Genomic DNA, 17,087 nt, shown 5'->3' on the forward strand with positions numbered 1-17,087 from the left:
CGAATCAGGCAAGAGACACCCCCCCCCCCCCCCCCCAGGTCAAGCCCCTTCTTTGGAGCCTCAGATCAGCACTAGCTGTACTTTGTCCATGAGAATACATCTCAAATGCTGTTCTCAGCCTTGGTTCCCAGGAAGAACCATGGTAGGATAGGGGCCTTGTACCCCCCAGGGCTTGGAGCTCTGGAATTTGTTTTGTCTTTCTGATTAGGGAAAGGCCATGGAAAGGTACTGGCAAAACTAGTCACTAATACAATAGACTACAGAGCTACAAATGGACTATGTTGCCCTAGATATGCCAGACTGAGTCCCAGAAAGTGGTGGCTGTTTGTCTGGCTTCATATAAATTACCAAAGAGCAGATCTAGGTCTTGAGAAGAAAGAGTGGGGGTACCTCAAGAGCTAAGCAGTTCCTAGTTCCTTACCTGCCTCCTTTCACTGACTGGTGCCAATGAGAAATGTTCTGACTCAGGCACTGCCTTGTATCAACAACAGCACCACAAAGAACAGTCAAAGGACTAAGGCATGAACAGTGCATGGGTGACTGCCAGGCTGAGTGACATAGGTCCTTCTGATAATGACAAAAAGGCTTCTGGCACAGGTGTTTTCTGTAGGAGTAACCCTTTCCATACTCAGTGTTGATGGTTTGGGCTATCCTGAAAACAGCAGAAACCATTTCAAACCTATGAAAAACTGATTTAAAGGTAGGTCAGATCTGCCAAAGTTCATTCATTCGGGCTTGAGCTTCATATGGACAATGCTTCATATGCACTAGCACCTCCCTTTGTCTTGAATTAGGAACTGTTTAACAAGTCTAATATGAAAATTTGTGTAAAAAATGTACTGAAAAAAGAGGCAAATGAAAAAGATACACTTGCCAAGGAATTTCAATGCAAGCATCTAGGGTTTTTCTGGGGTTTTTTCGGTATTTTTTTAAAGATGGCCAAAAAAAAAAGCTACTTATCATGTTCTAAATATTATGACAAGCCTGTATTTTTTTTTTTCGGTATTTTTTTAAAGATGGCAAAAAAAAAAAAAAGCTACTTATCATGTTCTAAATATTATGACAAGCCTGTATTTTCTTGTGAAGACTCTTCTAATTTTGCTGACTAAGGGAGTGGCAGTGGAAGTCTTCTGTAAAGAAACAGCCAGCCTCAGAAATATGGAGTTGATTTTAGAAAACTACCAGTTTCATTCATATGTAGTAAAATTGATAGAAGTGTCAAAACATTTAGCAGATTCAGAGCATGTTGTTTGCTTGCACATTTACTGAGCTTAGTTGCTAATGTATATACAAAAACATTTGTACTCATTATATGACAAGTGACTTAGGTTAAACAGTTAACCTTAGTGACATTCACTAGTTTATTGATGTTTCAAAGCAATGCATTGAGGAAAAGGATAATTTATTTTAACTTTCAGTAATTTAATATAGTAGCTTTGCTATACAAAATTTTCAAGCATTAGTCTATAGTGTATTTTTGAAATGACGTATCATTGCAAGTTATTGTACAAAGTAGCACACAGATCGTTCCTTACAGCAGCATCGCTTCAGATGACATACAGAATCAAAGATAAAAAACCCCACTGTGCATGTTTCATAACATAAATTAAGCTAATTACTCAGACTTGTCATTTTCTACAAAGCAAATCACCCACTTGAATGAACAGTGAGTAATTTAACTGGAAATTGATACTGAACACGTGTTACTGGAAGATTAATGTACAGAAATCTCACATACTTATCAGTAGTGGACAATACTATTGAGATAACCTTTCTAAGAAGTGGGTTTTTGATGCACATTCTTCATGAAACATCCAAAAATAATCTATAATTCAGTCTTTTTATTCATTAAAATTAAAGAGGGCTAGATCATCTCTGAAGAAAGTACTAAAGAGAGGGATCATTACATGTGCCAAATGAGCATGTAATAAACTCTTATATTGTGTATATATATATTGTTTTGTGCTAGCAACTGTTGATCCAGAAACATCAACAAATATGGGCTACTGCAAGTAACTTTTTCCTCTATACGCTGAAAATAAAGCTTACAAAGAAAAATATTTTTTGCTAACTACTGTGCTGAGAGTTACCTACTGATAAAATCTGGGGCACAGAGTGATGCATCAGTATAATACAGAACTGGAAAGATGAATATTTTGTTAAAAATTACCTAATGCAAAGCAATCAGAAAGCAGAAGTAGCATTTAGAAGCAGTCACCATTTTTCACAAAAACTGAATTGAGGAGCTGAAGAGTGCTGTGCTGATACATGTCAAACTGACTGATTTTGGCTCAGCAAAGGTGCACACTTCAGTCTATTTTTCTTAGTCATCCCTAACTATGAAGCAGAAGCCTTAGGATTGCCAAATCCTGTGTACTGTGCACAGGAGTAGCAATTACATATACAGATTCACACTTGATACAACTATTCCATCAGTATTTATTGTCTAGGTGCATTCTGTTATCCTGAATATAAACTGATAACCTCAGAAATGTTACAGATCTAATTTTCTTAATATGCTATGTATTCTTGACAGAGTAGTTTTGGTTTCATTAATATACAGAAAAACTTACTTAAGAATGGACACATTAAGAACCTTTTTCTGCTAACCATTTCTCCAAACAAGATGAAAAAAATGTTGCAATTAACTAAAATGTTCTACCACAATTCAGTATAGATATCCACCAACTACTTTTGTAATGGTGTGTGATTTTTGGTTATGTGTTGTCTTTTTTTACAGGATGAGAATATAATGCGATCCATGCAGCTCTTTGAAAATGTGATTTAATGAAGACATTAGGCCTACAACTAATGGACAAATATGAGCTATTCTGCAACATTATCTAAAAAAATGGATTTCCCACTTTATCATAAATAAAGTTACTCAGCTTTACACTGAGACATGTATTATGCAAGTAATTTTTTTATTATACACCTTTCCCAACAAAAACCTCTTTCTAAATTCTACAGTCTAGCACTTCCACTGTGGCTATTTAGTTAACAGGACTGTACTGAAAAATCAGGTTCTTACTACAAACTCCAACAAAATACAACTGACATTATGCACGTTTATTATTATTCCAACCCCTAGTTAAAATAGATACAGTCACACAGAGATTAAATAAATATTCTTAGTTTTGCTACTCATTTTTACTGGACTAAGCTCCAGGTGTTAAAGCGTACTTCTTAAATCTCTATCTTCTAATTTATACAAAGGCATTACAATTTATTTTCTTCTCATATTTCTATAGTGTAGTCCTCATTTTTTAATATTTTGAGTTAAAATGCTATAATAAATGTGCGATGCACATCTTGCTATAATTGCCTTCCAACTTTGACTTGGATTTCTCTTCATAAAAAAACCCCAAAACCCAAACATAACTAAACAGGTAACTTGAGAGTAAGAACTGTTATAAAACAAAACAAAACAAAAAACAAGTTACTTATGGGTTATTCTTATTCCCTAAAAAATATGACTAAGCTTCTCTCAATCTCACCTAATAAGTCTGCACTTAATTTATCATGACATGAATACCGGAAGTCCTACATACCGTATTTTTAATTCTTCTTGGATGTGTATGCAAAGTCATTTGCTAAAAATTAAGGATCTTCTGACTTCCAATTTTTCATGAAGAAACCTTAACTGGATCCTAACACTGCTTTCCTAAGTATGAGTCTTTCTGCCTTTAATGAAGAAAAAGGCATGAACTTTTGAAAACTGCCATGCCACTTTAGTGCTGAGAATGAACATCACTACATAGTAACCTCTGCTAATAATGACTGCTAGAGGCTAACATCTATTTCATCTTTTTGTAATACCATTAACTATGGGACAGAACCAGGAAAACAATGAAAACTTCAGCTATATATCATCTATATGTGATAAATGCTTTACATTTTTTAAGATCATTTCTTCATTAAGATTGGAACTACTTAATTCTGAACCTAGAAAGATTCTTCTAAGAAAGTATGCATATAAAATATAACACTGACCCTCCATTTGTATAATTTTTAAGATATATTGTCCACAGAGTCTACGCCAATACTTCAAAATAGGTGAAATGCTATCAGAGATAGGTCAACCTCCATTGTGACATTGCTGCAGAAAGTGTGAAAGGGGATTAATGAAGTAGAAAGAAAGTTACAAGAATTATTTTGTAAAAATAAATCAGGTATCTATTCTGGTGTAGAGATGGGATGTTAGAGGCATGTTGAAGGCTGCTCTGCTATCACCAGTGTAGGATAAGAGTAGTACAATACATGTACACCTGAAATCTGCTGTAGCGTGTTTGTGTAAACTAAATGTGCACATTTTGTAAAAAAAAATAAAGTAAACATGAAGAAAAAAAGGACCATGATCAATTTTTTGAGTCATTAAATTCTTGCTGGCAAAAATGTTTATTGAAGAAATACTTTTTTTTTTTAAAGTATTTCTTATAAATACTTTTATCTTAACACAGTTCGGTTCTTGGCAGAGATTGGTCCTGAAGTGAATTTTAGTCAGGCTGTGTTAATTTAAAAAAACTTGTGGAATTGCTTTCACATTACAGACTTTTATTAATACTCTATGCATCAGCATCTTCTTATGACAAAAAACATCCTTTCCAACAACTTTAAATTCCATAATTAGGTATTCCTCAGGGGAAAACATTCTGTGCAAATTTTGTTACTTCAGTTAACTCTCCCTGACAGTGTACACAAATACAACATGTCCCTGAACAGTATTTATTACAAGAACCAATTAGGAATTATTTTGCATTCAAATTCAAATACATTAATGGACAAATGCTGTACCCTCCAAAGTTTGACAGCCAGGTAAGCTGGCTTGTGCAATCTTCTTTTTGTCTTTAACTTATATATTTCATAGCTTCCATGTTCAGAAGTTTATTAACTTGTCTGGACCTGAATTCACAAGCAAATCCCAAGCATATCTGTAACATTACTGAACTCAGTGCAAAGGGAACACAGTGTAAGTATTCCAAAGTTGCCTTCCCCACCAAGCTCCCATGCAGTAGGCTCAAAGTTAACAGGAACTAATTAGCTGAGCAAAACCTCAGCTGTGGCTCCGTGGAGCAACCTGATGCCTCTACACTGTATTCTGCAGAGCCTCTCCAGGCTTTCAAAACGACATGCTGAGAATGCATTGAGCAAGTTCAGCTTTGGACCACACGCTGCCTGTTTACTGGGTTCAGCTTCATGCCTTTAAAAGCTGACTCTGAAGAAGTCTGAGAGGGCACACAGTTCTGTGTCTAAGCTAGTCCAAATGAACCTAAATGTGTCCATCTGTGCTGTGTCACAAAAGAAGTTATGCATTTCAAAAGCAGCAATACATTTGTGATTTAGCACCAAGTTAGATTTTATTTAAGTAATTACAACAAAATTATTTTGCATCACACAAATATACACAACATATTAAGCACTGCAGATATAATAAATGAAATTGTAATTAAAAACTAAATAAGAATCAATATTTATTCTGCTCTTGAAATAATAGTACATTAATCAGTGTCACTGTAAGACAAATGCATATACAAATACACAAAGAAAAGTATTCCATAATTACATATTCACAAACTGATAGGACTCCTGCTCTCCATCATACTGAGGAATAATTATTATTTTAAGAGAATATATCATACCCCAAATAAGTGTCAGTGATATTTACAGACAATTTCTTTCCAGACTTCACTTTACAGTATAAATCACTACAGTTTCCTTGTTCAAGAGTAGATAGAACAATAGGTTGGAATTTTAGATTTGATGATCGCCACAGTTGCCTGTTGAAGAAAACAAAACAAATTTAAACAAAAGGGCCACTAGCACTACATATGACAGTACTCATATAGTCTCTATAAACGGCATAATTCACAACTTTTATTTAGTTATCTTTGCTATTATCAAACAGTAGAAAGCTAAAAAGTTAGCAATTGCTAACTGTCAAAAGGGCTGAAAATAATGAACTGAGAAAACGCAGTGTTGTGATAACTAATGCTGGGGAGTAAACATCCAATATAAGGGGCATGTAAACACACACCTAAAAGGGGAACAATTATACACATGAAATAATAAGGATTTTTATCTAGAGGAATTATGTTCTGGAAGGGATTTCCAACAAAAGTAAGAATCATATGCTTTATAACTAATTTAGAAAATAAATTTGGTAAATTAATTGGTTGGATTATATATTGCTTGTAACCACAAGTTAGTAGTTTGTTTCCAGATTTTTTTGCTCTATCTTATTACAGTATTTTTAAAAGATATATAGAAAACCGACTCACAAAACAGGTAGGACTACAAGAAATCAGGGAACTAACAGAAGAATTAGAGGCTAATGACTCACTTGATTAATTATAATATCTAGACCTAAATTTTCAGAATATTAAGACAAGCTGTAATTTCCTTTTCTTGTCTCACTTCATACAAATAAAGAACTCTCATCCTCCATTTTTTGTGATGTTTTTCAAGTCTGTAATACAAACACTGCTACTGCTCTTAAATGAACATGAGCACACACAGAAACGAAGAGGCAACTACTGATTATTTGGGCACCTGCTGGCTAAGGCACACAAGCTCAGTACTGCCAGGCCTGCCTGTATGCTCCCTACTCCTCAGGTTATTCCTATTTTTTATGAATAACCATTTAATATAACACATACAACTGTGCGTAGGGTCAAGAAAGCAAACATTTTCTCTTCTAGATGAACATCTAAGTCAGTACTCCTCATTTTTTCTCCTTTTCTCCTTTGTGCACAATGTACAGCGCAACATTTGTCAAAAGAATGTTCAACCTCTGCCATCTATTACTTAAAGCATCTTCTTTGATTTATAGCCATTGCAGATCCAAATTCTGGGTTAACCAGGTTGGGCTGGAATGTGAGTCAGATTCCCTCAGGAAATAGCATAAACAATAAACTATTAGTGGAACAGGCAGGCATCATCAATAACAGCAAAAAGTAACTTTTTGCAAGAGTAAATCTTGTTGAGAAACATATTTAGTCCCAGAAAATGGAAGACCAAGCATGTATCCCAGCCATACTGAAGCAAGTACATGGCAACAAAACCAGAGATGAAAGCTGTTCTGACAAAATTGTATTCAAAAGTGTAGATTACAGAATAAATATCTGATCAACTCACCTTTCCACCACAGTGCTCCAACTTTTGTAAAGCAACAGTAACTTCTTCTCTATATTTCTTGTCCATTAATCTCTTTAAAAGCTATTGGAAAAGTAAAACAAAAAGGTTTGTTGCACAATATAGTACAATATAAGCAAAGAAGCAATAATAACCTATTTTGTTACTTTATTCCATCTTACCTTTGCAAAATTAAAGCCACAAAGAAACATAACTTTATAACTTGTAACTGATGTCAAAGTATGGAACACAATAAAAGCAAATGGAATAAAAAGTTAACTAAAGAGAAACTTAAATTCAAAGAAAACTGATCTGCTAATCCACAAAAATATTTCTTTTTCTTTTACTAAACAAATTTGAAAGAAATATCCACCTTAAAAAAAAAAGTCATTCTTAAAGAGTTGTCCACATGAAAAGTTAACTTTTTTTCCATGTGCCTTGAAAGAGATTTATTGTAGTAGAAACACTTTAAAAAAAAAACCCTGCTGTAATTTCTCTCTTCTGTATTGATTGTCAAAAAAGGTCCTTTTATTTTGCTGTAAAAGTGTACTTTGCAAGCAGGTTAAAAACCATGAAAAGCCTGTCTGACAGAGGAAGAATGTCCTCAGAATGACTTGGTATAAAAATAATTCTCATAATCCCAATCAAAGCTTATTTAATGATAACTTCCTTGTGCAGAATCCCCATCTGAAAAGAATGGGAATATTTGCTTCTGTTAATGTATTGAAACATTCATAGTTTTGCTAAGACATTCAGACTTAAAATTAAAAATTCATTTTGCAACACATTTTCCTCCAAAAAAAAAATCTGGATGTTTTCATAAATCGTAAAGAAAAGACTGCCATTATTCTCCAGTTTACATTAACAACAGTTTTTGGACCTTGCCGGTACTTTTTAAGTCACAATATTATAAAAGAATAAAGGACTCACACTGGAGACTGTATGAAATAATGCTTTTCATGGAACTGCTGAGTCCTCCATTGTATCTGTGCAGATAGTATAGTAACATCTCAACAAGAATGCCATGAACATACAAATGATTTTTTATTACAGCATTAAAAACTTACATTTGTGAGTAGAAGTTTAAGATGATCATTAAGAGATGGGCCAACAACAGCACTCAATTGCACTAAAGCATCCAATCCCCTTCCAAATACTTCATCATCTGCATGGGCCTTCAGAAGGGGAAGAAAGAAAGAAAATCCTGTGAGTAAGAATCAGACAAAGTAAGTTTTTCTAAACTGCAATCTCTGCATTATGATTGTATGGAGTTTTAAACACTAAAACTACTGTGCAATTGCTAATTGCCATAATGGTGCAAGTTTAGAAATGGAAGTACAATATGAATACTAGTCTCTAGAGGCCAAATTTAAAGCCAAGGCATATTATTGAAATGGAAAACAAAAGCACCCATGAAATGTCCACAAAACTCTTGCACTTCTGAGACAACAAAAGTTATAATTTATTATTGCTGAAACAAAAAATGTGGCATGCAGAAAAGCTTGCTACACTGCTAATTTCAGTATTTCACAGCATATTAGAAATAACCTTTCAAATGCTGATATGTTGAAACTGAGAGACACCATTTTAGTTAAAAATGTAATGAATTCTGGGTAATTTCTATGTAATTCATAACAATAACTTCCTTTGTTGGAGAAAACAGAGGAGCCAATGACTCAATTAATTTACTCTCCTACCAACTACACCTGCCAGAAGTTATCAGGATCTTATCTACTTCTACAGTTCTTTGTCATCTTTATTTCTCTCATGGGAAGGTTCTTCTGTACCTGACTTCTCTAATGGTTTAGTTATACTGCTCTCTAATGGTTTAGTTATGCTGCTTTCTTCCTTTAGCACAGAGATAGACTCATAACAACTTATTTTGGTCTCATACTAAATTAAATTTTATTTAAACAACTATTTTTCTTCTCTAGCATCTGGGCCCTGAAGATTTTCTTTTTAAATAGAAATCATAGACTGCTTGTCTAGTAGTAGAAGATTTAACAAGACATAATACCAAAACAGTGCAACAATAAAAATTATCAGAAGAGTAGTATTAATTGGAGAAAGAGACAAGAATAATTTTTCTAATTTTGCCTTTAAGCTAAACCAAAGGTAGTGATAACACACAATTCTGAACTTCTGTTACATCTCTAATTTGAGATCACAATCAATTTTCAAACTTCAAGCCATCTGTGTTAAATCAGAACTGAAACACAGCTAGATTAAGGGACAGCTGCTTACTGAACCAGAAAAGGGCTCTCAAAGACATGAAAAAGATGCAAAAGAGATAACCTTCAAAGCCAATGTCTCACTTTATTTTCTGACGGTGTAGAAGAGTTAAAAACATTTTTTAAAATTAAGAATATGATCTCAAACATTTTAAATGCATTCTTCCTTTTTCCTCATTGACATATGCTGGAGATGGTGCTGTGCAGGGCTGGGAGTTGGACCCAATGATCCTTGTGGGTCCCTTATTTTGTGATTCTGTTTTACCCTTGTAGCATGTTTTGAATTGTTACATGTAATAGATGAGTATTTATTCCTGCATATCCATTTTACTTCACATAATTTTTATTTTTTGCATGTTACTGTGTGGATACATAAAAAAGTCCACACAAATACATATATTTCTTTCTGCTTATATTAAAACTTTAAAAGAACAGTTTCATAAAATTTTCCCATAGCTACTGTCATACAAGGAGTTGCCCATCTTAATTTATATTTACAGACATATTTAGCTGATAAATCAAGGCAGAGTTAACAACAGAAAATCATTCCTACCCCCCAAACCAAAAGCCCATGTGATAGATTTATTACATTTATTACCCATGTAGTTCCCACCAGCAGAAGAAAAAAAACCTCAAACCCATTAAAATCTCTCTATGAAGAGCAAGACATACCAATGCAGCCTTTAAGACTGGAACTAGACGAGGCAACAAGGGAATAACTTTTTCAGCAGCACCTTCGACCAGAAGTAATTCTTTAAAACCCTCCTTGGAAACAAAAGTATAGGGATGTTTTGTCTCTCTAAGTCCCTGTTGCAAATGTAAAACATGGTTTTCTTAATACTGAACCTTCTTTTAAACAAAAACATGTCTTAGAAGTTCCACACAGCAGCAAGACCATGTTTAGATTTTGTCAGATCAGTTCAAAACATAAAGTACACTAACTCCACCATGTGGAGCCACTGGGTACAACTCTGCTCACAGAATATTCTAATTCATTTTTCTTTTAGTATATTGAATATTAAAACTCACATTGTGAATACTGCCAATTCAATCAATATTTGTACCTCACTACCTTTACTCTAACAACCAAAGGTATTTTTTCAATGAGAACATGAACTAGAACAGGCTATGTTTGTATAGGGGTTTTGTACCCTGAAAGGAAAAAAGAATAGAAGGTGAACAATGGAAGGAAAGACACCCCACACCACATACCTCTCTGCGCAACACTAAAAACTTGTAGACAGCACAAAGATGCACATCTAGTGAAGGTCTGATGGCAAAACTCAAAGATTTAAAGTCATGTGTCTGAAGTCATTTTTCTTAACATAAAAGAAGTTTTATGTTACCTTAGGAATTGACAGTTTTGTTTAGTATTAAAAAAAAGAATAAACAAAGGGAGAAAAGAAACAAAAAAAAAATAAAAAGGAAAACCAGGAAATAATAGGAAAAAAGAGAAAAGAATGTAAGCCACTTCAGTATATGCACTTTATTCTACCTGCAACATTGGATTCAGCATTTATTTAGACACCTGGAACATATTTGGTGATAAATGTCACAGTTGGTTCTGAGAAAACAGAAGCCTCAACATAGTGTATTTAGTATTTCTCTTCCACTTATTTACAGGATCCTATTTCCACTGTACAAATTCAGTCTATTGAGGACAGCATTCTTACTTCATAAGGTAGGTGTTATATACAAAAATAAGCAAAACAATTTAGTCTACAAAAGAATCTTCAAAACCACAAATTTCATTCAACAGTTGGGCATCTGAGATGCAGTCTTGCATTGATCAGTATCTTGAAGATTAAACAGCTCTACCTAGCTCTCCCAGGAAGCTCTAACTAAAGAACTACAAATAGCAATGTACTTGACCATTTGCATTCATACAATATCTTCATGAGTGGGTTCTTTTTTTATGTTTCTCTAGTAGCTGAGCCTAAACTAGCTAACTTAGACTGTTAAAAATCATTTGCAAATGGCATTTGCAAATAGGAAATGGTTGTGTGCTTAATGTTGCAAGAAATTGAGTTTACCTCTGCCAATGTTAAAAGAAGAGGATCAAAGGGAACAGTTTCAGGAGGGCATTCCCACTGAAGTTTGTGTTTTACTGATCCATGCACTAACCTATATAAAGAATAAAGTTTTAACAAAATAGCATATATAATATATAATTTATTGCTAACACTATTTGCTTTAAATGTATCACCAATTAGTTTGTTGTATTCCTACATTGCATACACAGTCTCAATACATAATGCTCTCCTTAGTAAAATTATAGGATCACAGAATCAACTGAGTTGGCAAAGACCTCTGGGATCATGGATTCCAACCTGTGTATATGTATAATGGTTAACAGTGCAATTATACTAAATTCCCAAAATATGGCAGTTTTCAAAATTCTGCTCCTAATCACACAGAAATCAGAAAACAGAAGTTATAAAAATTATAGAAGCCTCTCATGCCAACACAGAAGATATTAATTTTCTAAAGTTACTTATTTTGAGAAGTATATCAAGAAACATTTTCCTCAAACAGCAATAGGCAAGGGAAAGCAGTTGAAACTGAAGGAAGATCATATTGGAATTTACTGTTTACTAAGATACAAATAAATTTATTAATACTTTGTATTAATAATTATTGTATACAATTATATACATATACATCTTATTAATGATGGCATCCATGTGACAAAACACCAGAACATTTATTGTCTAGGCAAATATATAACTAAGTAACTTAAAATACTCTAAATTTACTTGTGAGTAGTTCTGTTAATATTTGATATGCCTGAAAACTATAGAACAGGAAATTCAATAACACGTCATATTACTAAGGCTGTGAAAGGTCTACCTATTAAAACAGCACTAACTTTATTATCTTTGTTAGTAGGGAGAAATAAATATAACTACCTGAAAAAATAATTTGTGGAAGACGTTTGGAAACCAAATGTGCACATACTTAACTATTCTTTAAAAATGTGGCTTTGATACTAATACAGCATAAAAAAAAAAAACAAAAGAACAAAAAACCAAAAGAAGACAATTTCAAAGGCACGGGAAGTTGCTTTCTGCTCTGAAAAGAGTTAAGTATTGGAAATTTTTCCAGAATTGAATGGAATTAAAGAACCTAACTAAAAGATGAAACATGAAGAGATGTATTTCATAATACATTTAATAAAAATAAGAAGAAAACCCAACACACCTGCACGGAATGCCACCTCTAGCATATGTAGCAGCAAATGCAGATTGTGGTTGAGAATAAGCACGAAACTGTGAGGACAGAAAAAAAAAAGCATTATTTGTTTATAACAGTAATGTTTTATTGCTTTTATGAATATGTTAAAACAGAGGTTTACCAAAAAATGAACTTAATCATATGATTCTAAAACAAATTCCTAAAAGAACTGCAGCTATGGAGTGGAAAACATGTAAGTGATACACTTATCTGAAAACTGCTTTTAAGGCTCATCAGTCTGCAGAATTGTTAAAATGCATAAAAATGTACAATCAGTGGTCTCCTGATGGAATCACTTTTTTTTTTTTTTTTTTTTTAATTTGCAAATGGTAGTATTAAAGTCTTACAGGTTCTTTCCTAAGCAGAGCAGGGAGCTCCCACTTCCCTGAAGCTCTTGTTGTTATATTGGTAACATGCAGAAGGCAGTTTTACTTCCATCTTGATCTGAGTATAGACAAAAGTATATGGTGGCAAGATGTGGGAGAAACCCCAAATATTGGGCAAGACGGTGGGAGGGCTCTGAAAATGCACAGGGAGATTCATACTGGGTGGGAATCTAAGAAGGACACACTGGAGAAGGAAACTACGACCTTCATGCAAGGAAAAGCTGCACAAATTTGGTTTTTTATAAAATGCTGCTTCCCAGATAATACACCTTATCACAAAGCATTCAAAAGGAAATACCATGAAATCTCAGTTGTTATTGTTTGAGTGTTTAAACCTACATTAAGATTAGTAGAATTGTGTTCATGGCTTAATTTTGGTCATTGTGCTACTTGCAAAGAGATTTCAAGTAAAAAAGTTGCCCACATTAAAGTATTCAGCCTCTGTTTATCAGTAAAGTACTTCTGCATTTCATTCACTTTCTAAAAAGCCTATGAAATACTAATTGTCAAATGATATGGCCCAGTGGTGAACTATAATTACTGCATTCATTGCTAGTCCTCCAGGCACAGAACCTCCAGGAAATAAACAGCTCCTTTCATTACTACTCTCCCAAGAACACAAATTTTTCCTGAAGGATTACATAGTCACAGTAGCTGTGAGTTTCAAATAATGCTCACCAGCAATTAATTTGCCAGATTTTATGAAGCCTTGAATACCTTCAATATGCCACCTGATTCTTGGTTTCATTGCACAAGTGAAATAAGTTTCTCTAAAGCAGCAGGTGCCAAAGCTTAGAAGTAAGAAAAAAACAAACCTTTTTAATGTTTAGCTCTAAATCTCTTTTTAGGACAATAGTACATAAAAAATAACAGTTCCCATCCAAGCCACATCGGTACCAAAATACATTTTTATAGTAATGTAATAAACAACGTTATACCTTCAGGCATTTGAGCTTAGAAGATAAGGTATTCACGATTAATAACAAAAGTTTAATTTCAGTTTAAAAAATAGGACCAGAAGAAGCATGTCCTGCATGCAATTTCATAAACTAAGGAGCACTCTTCAAACCACAGAGGATTTTAACCAAACAAAACCACCACCACCTACACATACTGGATCAATAGTTTTAGGATTCAGTTTGGCACTAGGCTTTGGCTGTGTTTCTGGAGAACATGTCTTGCTTTTCTGGGCTGCAGACTTTGTTTTTACTTGGATGCCTGATGACATTCTTAGAACATTGCTTCCTACAAAAAAAAAAAATTAAAAACATGAAATAATTTTCATTCATATATGACAGAATATGAAGGGTTAGAATCCCCAGGCCCAAAGACTGACATGAACAACCAACCAAGTAAATCTGCATTGCACTAGGAAACAGGTGCTTATTCTTATATATTGGACACAGTGCATGGGACAATTGTAATAGTCCTGTCACTCCATATTTCAAATGCACACATTTCCCAACCTGCTCCTCTTCACTTGTGTTCTTTGAGACCTGCAGCAAAAGTGAATTAGATACAGTCTGCTTTTAGGGCAGCCTGCAAAAATATGAGCAGCAGTACTGGCCTCAGCAGAAGAGTGCAGTGTCAAATAGGGTAGGGTACAGTTACATCAGAAGAAAGCAACAATTTGAGGAAGGTCCAGGATGAAGGAACAAAGCAAGGGGATTCAGGACACAAAACCCAAACCACAATCAATAACAAATAAGAACAGAAATGTAAGTCAGCAAAAAAAGAACACAGAAAATGAATTCCAATTCCAAGAAGAATCAAAGTACTTTTTTTAAAAAGACTGCAAAAATAACTTTGTCTACATAATTTAAAACTGATTTAAGTACACTCATCTTCAGTAAGTCAATGCACCAGCTACACATAACTACAAATATATGTAATTGGGTTGAAGCGTCCCTAATAAAAATAATAGTTCTCTACTTATTTACCATACCAAGTCTGATATTATGATGAATAACGTAAGTTATTCCTGGGAGATTACAAGATTTCAAATATTAATAAAAATATAAATAGCAAAAACCCTGGTTTTGAATATTATAATGTTCAGTAATTTTTGCTGTGGTGTGTTTTGCACTGAAAAAAAACAATTTAGTAGATAAGACATTAGATTCCTATTGTGAAAAAGAAATTGCACCATATAGAGATGAAAAAATAGGAAGCCACACACAGAAACAAACATTGTCTCAGGGATGAGCAACGTGCTTGCTGTCCAGCCATCACCCTTGGTGACACCTGTTTTTGTTAAAAATATGATTAAATGTTAAATACTGAGATGAGGATGAATCAGAGACAGAATTGCCATGCTACTCTCTCACCCTCAGCTCTATCAGCCACCTGCCCTAATCTCTGCCAGACTCTTGCACGTGCACTCCTTGTTTAGCTTGGCTATTCTAATTCTTCCCTCTGAAGAGGATTTCCAATCAGGTACCTTTGTCATCATCTACATTTTGAAATATTTAGGATTGCTTCTGTTTCTGGTAAGTGATAAGCATGCATGTAGATATGCTGTCTTTATGACTTGTGAAAAGAATTCAATGAAGCGCCCAATTTTACTGAATGCAATGAAACAACATATGACAATGATTAGCAAATCAGCTAAAATACAAAGCAAAACTAAAACTGGAAGTTTAAATTAATACTTCTTTATTGGTGATATAATCAGAACTAGTGATTCAAATCAGTTCACCTACTGTACATTTTGTTTTCTCTTTCCTACCATTTCCAGAATGTGGCCTGTCTCCACTAAGAGTCTTTTTAAAAGAAATAATATGCCACAATTAGTCAATTAAATCTCTTCAGAACTCACAGAAACTTACATGACAGTTATGGGAACTGTTATTGCTGTAAAATGGAACTCAAATGGAAAACATTAATATAGAAATAAATCTACTGATTTTGTACGTCTGTTTATTATCATAAAATTCTAATCACATTAGTGTTAGAAGACAGATTTTTAACTGTCAGAAACTTAAGAATCAAAATCGTTTCATACTATAAAAGCACCAGATAAGTTCTTGACAGTAGCAGCATGTATCACAAAATAGCTCTATCCGTGTCAGACTTTGAAATGTACAAATAATACAGTCAGCTTGCTAATACCTGTATAAATTTTTTTTTTTTCAGAAAAGTATTTAGAAGTAATAAGATGTTTTTGGTTTTGTTTTTGGTTTTTTTGGGTTTTCTTTTTCTATTTTCTAAGTAATCAAAATACACGCTGAGGTACATTAAGTAGCACTGACCAGAAAAAGCACTTTTCACAAGGAGGTCTCACTGTTCAGAGATGAATGCTGTCGTGCAGAGAGGAGCTGGAAGGGTCACACGTTTTTGTAGAGATCAGACAGGAGAAGCGCAGCCGTGAATCAAACAAGCGAGGTCCGATACAGAAGTGACCCACCTACTGGCAGACGGCAGACTGCAAATAAAGGAGTGACACTTTAAACAGAAATAGGAGAAGCACTTTAAAGAGACATCTTTCAAAGGAGGAAAAGCGCAGCCTGGAGTTCGGGATCTAGAAGTCACTCTAGGCAGGCAGAATGGAAGTCAGTAGGATCTAAAAGGCGAGGTTGCTCCCTTACCCTGCTGAGTGCCAACTCTCCCGGAGTGCAGAGGGAGAAACACATCAGGGGCTCCGAGCGCCGTCACCGCCGAGAGGCTCAGGCAGAGAAGCTCCGGCGAGTTCCCACAGAGCCCCCGGCCCGGCGCTCCCCAGCGCCCCGGGACACGCAGGGACCCCGCGGGAGCACGAGGGGCCGCCCCGCCGCCCTGGGCCCCTGTCCCGCCCCGGCTCCCGCTGCCTGGGCACGCCGGGCTCCGGGCACGCCGGGCTCAGGACACGCCGGGCTCCGGGCACGCCGGGCTCCGGGCAGCGCCGTCCCCGCTCCCCGCGGGCCCGCGGCGCCGCCGACGCTTCCTGCCGGTTTCCAGGGAAACTACGGGCCGCCGGTAGCCCAAACTTCCTCCGTGCTTGCTGCAGACGGAGCGACAAGGAGATTAAAAGATCGACTTTTTAATGGGTTTTTTTGGTTTTTTGGGGTTTTTTTTCAGCCTATCTTGCATGCTGTGATTAAAATAAGAAAGGTGAATTTTCAGGTGG

The 17,087-nt window shown here is 35.2% G+C and overlaps 2 protein-coding genes across 9 annotated transcripts in view; one reads left to right on the forward strand and one right to left on the reverse strand.

The window, feature by feature from the left end:
- KCNIP4 (potassium voltage-gated channel interacting protein 4) overlaps window positions 1–2,901 on the forward strand; it is a 383,855-nt gene extending 380,954 nt beyond the window's left edge. For 3 of the 5 annotated variants that reach the window (XM_041402784.1, XM_041402783.1, XM_041402782.1), the window contains exon 8: window positions 2,741–2,788. In XM_041402784.1, coding sequence (XP_041258718.1) covers window positions 2,741–2,788 — 48 coding nt within the window. Of the gene's footprint in view, window positions 1–2,740 lie in introns of all 5 variants that reach the window. The other 2 variants (XM_041402785.1, XM_041402786.1) reach the window with 2 other exon arrangements.
- Window positions 2,902–5,338: 2,437 nt separating this feature from the next.
- On the reverse strand, window positions 5,339–16,818 carry PACRGL (parkin coregulated like). Of its 4 annotated transcripts, none has more exons than XM_041402825.1 (9): window positions 16,570–16,703; window positions 16,234–16,406; window positions 14,097–14,227; window positions 12,564–12,631; window positions 11,396–11,486; window positions 10,035–10,169; window positions 8,199–8,306; window positions 7,135–7,215; window positions 5,339–5,777 (listed from the first exon to the last, which is right to left on the reverse strand). In XM_041402825.1, the coding sequence occupies exons 3-9, from the start codon at window positions 14,208–14,210 to the stop codon at window positions 5,721–5,723; spliced, it is 654 nt and encodes a 217-aa protein (XP_041258759.1). In that variant the 5' UTR covers window positions 14,211–14,227; window positions 16,234–16,406; window positions 16,570–16,703; the 3' UTR covers window positions 5,339–5,720. The 4 variants fall into 4 exon arrangements, with proteins under 4 accessions (XP_041258759.1, XP_041258760.1, XP_041258757.1 ...); XM_041402826.1 differs by having other exon boundaries at window positions 10,035–10,127; window positions 14,091–14,227; XM_041402823.1 differs by having other exon boundaries at window positions 14,091–14,227.
- Window positions 16,819–17,087: the final 269 nt, after the last annotated feature.

Source organism: Onychostruthus taczanowskii, unplaced genomic scaffold (genome assembly GCF_017590055.1).
Source record: "Onychostruthus taczanowskii isolate IOZ18803 unplaced genomic scaffold, ASM1759005v1 scaffold2, whole genome shotgun sequence".
Classification (NCBI taxonomy): domain Eukaryota; kingdom Metazoa; phylum Chordata; class Aves; order Passeriformes; family Passeridae; genus Onychostruthus; species Onychostruthus taczanowskii.

Bases quoted from the DNA above. Each gene is read 5' to 3' on its own strand.
- PACRGL (XM_041402823.1), bottom strand. From the start codon at position 14,210: ATGTCATCAGGCATCCAAGTAAAAACAAAGTCTGCAGCCCAGAAAAGC. The intron at 12,632-14,090 runs GTAGGTGGTGGT...CTGTCCTCACAG, and splicing joins AAACTATTGATCCAGTATGT to TTTCGTGCTTATTCTCAACC. The intron at 10,170-11,395 runs GTAAACTCAATT...CATTTGCAACAG, and splicing joins TTCTTTTAACATTGGCAGAG to GGACTTAGAGAGACAAAACA.